Below are 8,384 nucleotides of genomic sequence, written 5' to 3'. Positions count from 1 at the left end.
TATGTCATACCATTAATCAATGAGAAAACATTTAATGTATTATTCATGTATATTCTAAACTCAAAACTCTAAACCCTTAAATTCAAGATCTTATATTCAAAATTACGATTAATGTTTAATTATATTTAAATAAATTTATTATTTAGTTATTACTCCTCCATATTTTTTGTTTAATTTAATATTATTCCTTAATCAATTTTCATTAACTTTTCTTTTATCAATAATCAATTTTCATCCACGTGAATAATTGAGTAGGCTCAAACGATAACAGGGACAGATACATAGAATTTTGGAAGGGATGTTTTAAGTTTGAAATTTCTGAACAGTAGTACTAGATTTCTAGTTCTAGAGATGAAGTTGGATCTTGACACTCTTTAATAAATAACTCTAAACCAAGTACCAAAGTTGCAAACATACATATAATAGACGTAACATTAGTTTAGTGATTTCTAACGTTAGTAACGATTGGCAATGGAGCGAAATGATCTTTATCAAGCAAGTAATAGTTTACGAGCAAACGGTTCTTCCAGATGGAGGGACACCGGTTACAATGTGTTCTCGAGATCTTTCAGACAAGAAGATGACGATGATGACGAAGAAGCATTGAAATGGGCAGCCATTGAAAGACTTCCAACATTTGCTCGCCTAAAGAAAGCTCTGTTGACCATATCGCCTGGTGAGACAAGCGAAGTTGATGTGCCTAAACTTGGGCATGAAGAAAGGAAGAAATTGATGGATAGGTTGATTAAACATACTGAAAAGGACAATGAAAGTTTCTTGTTAAAGGTCAGACAGCGAGTTGACAGGCAAGAAACTGTTCTTTTTGCTGTTTCATTAGCAATTTTCTTTTTCTCTCTCTCTTGGGTTGTTCTCAGTGTTTCTTGATATCTGACAGGGTTGGTATTGAAATTCCCAAGCTTGAAGTTAGATATGAGCATTTAAAAGTTGAGGCAGAAGCATATATAGGAAGCAGAGCATTACCTTCGTTTTTCAATTTCTTTATCAATAAACTAGAGGTTACTATGGATTTCTTTTTCTATCGTTTTCTTTTAATATGCATGAAAAAGGGTTTGTTCTTGTTAGTCTTAACCTAGCTTCTTTTGGTTTTGAAGAGCATTTTGCATTGCCTGCATTTGCTTTCTACTAGAAAGAAACAGTTGTCTATTCTTCGGGATGTAAGTGGAACCATTAGGCCATGCAGGTGAGAAGCTATGCCCTTTTCACATTACCTAGTTTTTAATTTTGGGTTTAGTTCATTATACATTTGTTTATATATTATATGCAGAATGACATTGCTGTTGGGTCCTCCAAGTTCTGGAAAGACTACACTTTTGTTAGCATTGGCAGGAAAGCTTAATCGTGACCTAAAGGTGAAAGTTCTGAACTCTTCTCTCAGATTTTAGCTATATGTGTTAGTATACTAGTTTTGATTAACATCTAAAGAAGCTTAAACATCTGTTACAGTTTTCAGGGAGGGTGACATACAATGGGCATGAAATGAAAGATTTTGTGCCACAGAGAATTGCTGCATACATTGGTCAAAATGATCTTCATCTCCCAGAATGGACTGTAAGAGAAACCATAGCCTTCTCTGCTAGATGCCAGGGTGTTGGGCCCAGTTATGGTTAGTTAAAGAGTATCCCAAGTTTTTTCTCCTTTTTTTTTTTTATCAAGTTTTTAATCTGGTTTTTTTACGCATAAATAGGCACAAGGAAAGAGCAATAGGCCGGACCAACTTATATGCATGCATGAGTTAAACAATTCTTGTTTTAAAATTTAACTAATCAACATGCTTGTGATTGCAGAGATGCTAGCAGAATTGGCAAGAAGGGAGAAAGCAGCAAATATTAAACCTGATCCTGATATTGATGCCTTCATGAAGGTAAGAAATTTACTTTTTACAACTGAACCGAATGCATATGTAGCCTAAATTTGGTTTCTTAGCATTTGGGATTTATATGAACAGAAAAGGTGATGGGAAATTTTTGGGTAAATAAATTATGGAAACTATTATCTCAGTTTGACATCAGTGTTGTGTGAATGAAATCAAGGCCTTGAATTTGGGTGGCTTTTATTCTATTTTATTAGTTGTAACAATATTCTAATATTCCAGGCAGCATCCATTGGGGGTCAAGAAACAAGTGTAATCACAGATTACATTATTAAGGTATTGTGGTTCAGATCAACAACCTAGACAATGGAAGTGAAGAAAAGAAACCCCTTTGCTTCATGCCTAATTACCTTGTTCCATGCTTGCAGATTTTGGGTCTAGAAAATTGTGCAGATACCCTGGTGGGGAATGAAATGATTAGGGGTATCTCAGGAGGACAAAGGAAGCGAGTAACAACAGGTAAAGCGTTGGTCCACTAGATTCTAATTTTATCATGTGCACCACTTTAATTTTCAACGCCTTAGTACAATGCAAACTCTCTCTGGTCTTATAGGTGAAATGTTGGCTGGGCCAGCAAAACTGCTGCTCATGGATGAGATATCCACTGGCCTGGACAGTTCAACCACATACCAAATTGTCAAATCGCTGAGGCAAAAAGTTCACATTCTGAACGGAACTGCCTTCATTTCTCTCCTACAGCCAGCACCAGAGACTTTCGAGCTCTTTGATGATATCGTTCTCTTGTCGGATGGCCAGATTGTGTACCAGGGTCCCCGTGAAAATGTGCTTGAGTTCTTCGAATCGATGGGTTTCAAATGTCCAGCAAGAAAGGGTGTTGCAGACTTCTTACAAGAAGTAAGAGTGCATGTTGCTTTTCTCTGTCAAACTTTTCATGCATCATCAGCAATCATAAATGACTATTCAGAGAATTAAGCTACAATGTTTATCAAATACCTTCCATTGTGCAGATAGTACTGTTCTTGTTATGGTATTTAAGGTGTGCACCACGGATAGAGCTGGGAGTGTCGTATATTTAATTTTAGGCTTCATTTTCAGGTTACATCGAGGAAAGATCAGAGACAGTATTGGAATCAAACTGACAAGGCCTACAGTTTTGTCACGGTGGAAGAATTTGCGGAGGCATTCCAATCATTCCATGTGGGAAAAAGATTGCAGGATGATCTTGCAACTCCCTTCGATAAGAATCGAAGTGATCCTACTCTTTTGACGACCAAGAATTATGGTGTTAACAAAATGGAGCTTATCAAAGCTTGCTTCTCAAAAGAACTTTTGTTGATGAAGAGGAACTCCTTCATATACATCTTCAAGCTTATACAGGTAGTACTAGACAATGCAGTGTCTTTTTCTAGTCTTAATCTAGCACAGTTGATTAGGACTGGGGTTTTATGTTTGTGCTTGTAGCTTGTAGTGATGGCAGTGATAGGATCAACCGTCTTCCTGAGAACTGAAATGCATAAGAAGACTCCAACTGATGGAATAGTTCAGATGGGTGCTGTATTCTTCTCTGTATTTATGTTCATGTTTAGTGGATTATTAGATCTTGCCATGACTGGTCTTAGGCTTCCAGTCTTCTTCAAGCAAAGGGACAACTTATTCTATCCTGCATGGGTATATGCCCTCCCTACGTGGATCTTGAACATTCCTATATCATTCATAGAGGTTGCCCTCTGGGTGGTAGTCACCTATTATGCCATGGGCCTGGATCCTGATATTTTTAGGTAAACTGAAAGCAAAAGGAGAAGAACTATACTTATGACATACTAGATTTGCATATTGCTTCTCATATGTCTTCATTCACCGGAACCTAGAGTGTTGCAGGTTTTTGAAGCAGTTTCTTTTGCTGGTGCTAACGAACCAAATGTCTTCTGCGCTGTTTCGACTAGTTGCAGCATTGGGTAGGGAGATGACTGTTACTAACACATTAGCTTCATTTTGCCTGCTTGTTCTTTTTGCAAATTGTGGATATGTCTTGTCTCAAGGTATAAGAAGCGAGCAACTTTACTTTTACATACATGATAACATGTTAAGTTTTAAACATTAATATTGATGACTTTGTCTGTGTATGTCCCTGTAGATGAGGTTAGGAAATGGTGGATCTGGGCTTATTGGATATCACCTATGATGTACTCCCAGAATGCTATAGTAATTAATGAGTTCCTTGGAGAGAGCTGGAATCATGTACTTTCTTGAACTGGTTTTGTCATGTGAGCATTTCAGGGTGTGCCTTGGTGGATCAGTTGAGGGGGCATATCAGGGTTAAGGCTGTCTACATTTGACTCTTGCCCAAACCCCACAATAATGAAGCCTCCTTGCACTTGGCTTACCCTTTTAATCTATCCATTTGATCATCTGTTTGCCAGGTTATCAAGTAAAGCTAATTCCTAACTGACTTTCTGATATAGGTTCTACCATTTACAACCGAAAAGCTAGGAGTTTTAGTTTTAAAGTCTCGCGGGTTCTTTTCAGAGGCCTACTGGTATTGGATAGGAGTTGGCGCATTGGTGGGATTCATATTAGTATTAAATATCTTAAATACCCTAGCTCTCACTTATCTCAATCGTGAGTGTCTTTAATTCTCTACTCCAAGTCATTTAACTGATATATGTGTATGTACAAATAATGATGTGCTGACAATATATGGTGCAGCCTTGGATGAATTCCAGAGGGTAAAATCAGAAGATCAAAACAATGAAGATGATGATAGAAATGGAGTAGATGCTCAGTTGCAACACAAGGGAAGCAACACTGGTAATCAAACTTGGATGGATAATGGCATTGATAATAGTGTGTTTATATTTGCTCAGATTAGAATCAACACCAAGGATTGAACTTGTGTATTTATAATGTTGAAGCAAATGTCTTACAATCGGCACATTTTGATATCTAATGCCAAAATAATTAATTTTACAGACCTGTTGAGGACAGAAGCTGATCCGGATACAATACAGTACAGGGAAAAGGGCATGATTCTTCCATTTCTGCAACACTGCATTAGCTTTGAGAAGATTATTTATGCAATAGATATGCCTCAGGTGCACTTGAGATATGTTGTAGAATGGAGAAGATTATTTCTGAAGTAAAATGGTTATGAATAATAACAGTTAGAAATGAAATTTCAGGAAATGAAGGCCCAGGGAGTGACTGAAGATAGATTGGTGCTTTTGAGAGGGATAACCGGTGCTTTCAGGCCTGGTGTTCTCACTGCCCTGATGGGTGTTAGTGGATCTGGTAAAACCACTTTGATGGACGTACTGGCTGGTAGGAAAACTGGAGGGTACATTGAGGGAAGCATCAAAATTTCTGGGTTCCCGAAAAAGCAAGAAACATTTGCTCGTATATGCGGCTACTGTGAGCAAACTGACATCCATTCCCCTCATCTAACGGTCTATGAATCATTGCTTTACTCGGCTTGCCTCCGTTTAGATCCTGAAGTGAATTCTGAAACCAGGAAGGTAGTGTCCAAAAGCATGCTGTCAATATGTGCAATTTCATTTACTCGTGATCTAAACCAACTGAGATTCTACAATTGTTTGCAGATGTTCGTTAAGGAAGTCATGGAACTCGTTGAACTGACCCCCTTGAGGCAAGCTTTAGTTGGCTTGCCTGGTGTAAGCGGTTTGTCACTCGAGCAGCGCAAGAGGCTAACTATTGCGGTTGAGCTAGTTGCCAACCCTTCAATAATTTTTATGGATGAACCAACTTCAGGGCTTGATGCAAGAGCTGCTGCAATTGTTATGAGAACGGTTAGGAACACAGTAGACACTGGAAGAACAGTTGTATGCACCATCCATCAACCTGGCATTGATATATTTGAAGCTTTTGACGAGGTAAGAAATGTTAAAAGCATCAAAGAAGTGTAAGCTCTTGTTCAATTATAACCAAGCTTGATTTGTGACCTACATCCATTGCAGCTATTGTTATTGAAGCAAGGGGGAGAAGAGATATATGTTGGGCCATTGGGTCACAATTCATGTGACATGATAAAGTACTTTGAGGTAAACTTCAATGTTCAACAGAAAAAAAAAATTAAATCAATCATTCATGGTTACTTGCTGATGATATACTTAAAAGTTTGTTATTCAATCACCAAGGGAATTGAGGGAATCAGCAGAATAAAAGACGGCAATAACCCAGCAACTTGGATGTTAGAAGTTTCAACTCCGGAGCAGGAGATGGCTTTGGGGGTTGATTTTGCTGATTTATACGAAAGGTCAGAACTGCACAAGTAAGTGAAAAGATGACAGTTTTGCATCTGAACATATTGCCATAGGATTTCAGCATAAAACAGTAGCCTGAACCTGTTTCATGTGATATGTTTCACAGGAGAAATAAAGCACTTACTGAACAATTGAACGTGCCTTCTCCTGGTTCAAAGCAACTTCATTTCCCAACTCGGTACTCGCGGTCATTCTTCTCGCAGTTCTTGGTTTGCTTATGGAAACAGCGATGGTCATACTGGCGAAATACCTCATACACTGCCGTAAGGTTTTTCTTCACCACTGTCATAGCCTTAATGTTTGGAACAATGTTCTGGAACGTTGGCTCCAGAAGGTAAACAACTACAGAAAACTAAACTCGAACCGATGTTGAAAGTTACGACCTTAAATTTCTTATTCCCTTTTTAAAATCTAACTGCTACATTTGAAAACCACAGAACAAGATATCAAGACCTCTTTAATTCAATGGGTTCTATGTATGCCGCTGTTCTCTTTCTTGGTGTCCAAAATGCTGCCAGTATACAACCAATAGTCCACATCGAGCGAACAGTCTTTTATAGGGAAAAAGCCGCTGGAATGTATTCACCTATGGCCTATGCTTTTGCACAGGTGAGAAATACCTGTGTCAGACACGAACCGATGCATACCCTGACACTCACGTAGCTTTTAGTATACGTTTGAGCATCGCCCTTTAAGTGATTTGACCATTTTATTTATCCCCAGGTTGTTGTGGAGCTACCATATATCTTAGTGCAAGCAGCGACTTATGGCATCATTGTGTATTCAATGATGGCATTCGAATGGAGTGCTGCTAAATTCTTATGGTACATATTCTTCATGTATTTCACATTGCTATACTTCACCTTCTTTGGCATGATGACCATGGCTATAACACCAAACTTCCACGTTGCTGCAATCATTTCCACTGCATTTTATGGGCTTTGGAATCTCTTCACAGGATTCATAGTCCCTCGCACGGTAATCCATTAAAGCTCAGCTCTTGGGGGGAATCCATATTATTGTTGTTTGCAAGCTTTTTCACTCTGCCGATGGTTAAATTTGCAGAGAATTCCGATATGGTGGAGGTGGAACTATTGGATTTGCCCGATGGCTTGGACTCTGTATGGATTGATAGTGTCACAGTATGGTGATGTAAAGGATGTCCTTGATGCAGGAGAAACCACTGAAGAGTTTCTGAAGAAATATTTTGGTTTCAGGCATGATTTTGTGGGCGTGGTGGCTGCTGTGATCGTTGGATGGGCATTGCTTTTCGCTTTTTTGTTTGCGGTATCCATCAAATTATTCAATTTTCAAAGGCGATAGGGAAGGCTTAATACGAGTTGGTTCCAATGATTTTTGTGTAGGATTTCGATACCAAATATGAGGATATAGAAACATGGGTTCACTTAGTCTCTACTTATAACTATATTGCTTATTTACTCTCTCTGCATTTAATATATATTATTGGATAAACACTTCTCATTGTCAATTTAAAATTGAGTTTATCCTATTTTCTCTTTTAAATTTTTTTAATTTAGTCGCTCTAATTAAAATAATTATGTAAATTGGTTACTACTATTAAAATTTATGTTTGCTAACACATTAACCCATTGAATAATTAGTACATGGCATTTTATTTTTACTTTTGACAAAAGCTTATAGATCTTTTTTTTGGAGAAAAATATACTAATTAAAGAGACATTCCTAAGCTTTAGTCAAAATTTTTAAAAATTGTTTCATGTGTCCGTTATTCAATGGGATAATGTGCCACATCAATAATCCGTTAGTAGCAACGTAAGTAATTTAGATAATTATTTAATTAAAGTGAATAAATTTTAAAAAATATTACAATGTAGATATAATTTATCCTATATTATTTTATAAGTTGAAGAAAATATGTATTAATTGCAGTTTTTTTATAAGCATACCAGTATAGATTATCGAACGATTTTTTTAGATTTGACATGTGGAATTAATAAAGGATACTTTTTAACTTGTATTAACAACTCCTAAATATTTCGTGTATGTTTTATTATTTATGAAAAATAATTAATCTAAAGTTTATATTTATTTCTTTTAATATTATCATCTTTAAAATTTAAATTTAAATTTTGTACCGCATCACTATATTTATAATACATATAATATAAGATAATAAAATCAAAATCATACTATTATTGGAGGATACGATCAATGTTAAATGTAGTAAGACGAAGTAATCCCAAAAAATGTTTTTCTATATTTTATCGGATTAT

The 8,384-nt window shown here is 36.8% G+C and overlaps 1 protein-coding gene across 1 annotated transcript; it reads left to right on the top strand.

Moving 5' to 3' along the window:
* Positions 1 to 406: 406 nt before the first annotated feature.
* LOC105771157 (pleiotropic drug resistance protein 1) lies at positions 407 to 7,646 on the top strand. Its single transcript, XM_012592568.2, has 24 exons — positions 407 to 806; positions 896 to 1,016; positions 1,113 to 1,201; positions 1,286 to 1,370; positions 1,465 to 1,624; positions 1,806 to 1,882; positions 2,114 to 2,167; positions 2,260 to 2,350; positions 2,445 to 2,746; positions 2,948 to 3,229; positions 3,314 to 3,630; positions 3,731 to 3,891; positions 3,987 to 4,090; positions 4,315 to 4,471; positions 4,559 to 4,660; positions 4,823 to 4,944; positions 5,032 to 5,364; positions 5,449 to 5,739; positions 5,824 to 5,907; positions 6,004 to 6,137; positions 6,236 to 6,463; positions 6,567 to 6,738; positions 6,853 to 7,107; positions 7,195 to 7,646. The coding sequence occupies exons 1-24, from the start codon at positions 472 to 474 to the stop codon at positions 7,450 to 7,452; spliced, it is 4,314 nt and encodes a 1,437-aa protein (XP_012448022.1). The 5' UTR covers positions 407 to 471; the 3' UTR covers positions 7,453 to 7,646.
* The last annotated feature ends 738 nt before the right edge of the window (positions 7,647 to 8,384 follow it).

The sequence above is a fragment of the Gossypium raimondii genome, chromosome 5 (assembly GCF_025698545.1).
Source record: "Gossypium raimondii isolate GPD5lz chromosome 5, ASM2569854v1, whole genome shotgun sequence".
NCBI lineage: Eukaryota > Viridiplantae > Streptophyta > Magnoliopsida > Malvales > Malvaceae > Gossypium > Gossypium raimondii.
The sequence above is the reverse complement of the archived record's forward strand: the minus strand, read 5'-3'. Positions and strand labels throughout refer to the sequence as shown.

Coding starts and splice junctions, on each gene's coding strand:
- LOC105771157 (XM_012592568.2), top strand. CDS start 472: ATGGAGCGAAATGATCTTTATCAAGCAAGTAATAGTTTACGAGCAAAC. Junction 3,230..3,313: donor ACATCTTCAAGCTTATACAG/GTAGTACTAGAC, acceptor TTGTGCTTGTAG/CTTGTAGTGATGGCAGTGAT. Junction 6,464..6,566: donor TGGAACGTTGGCTCCAGAAG/GTAAACAACTAC, acceptor TGAAAACCACAG/AACAAGATATCAAGACCTCT.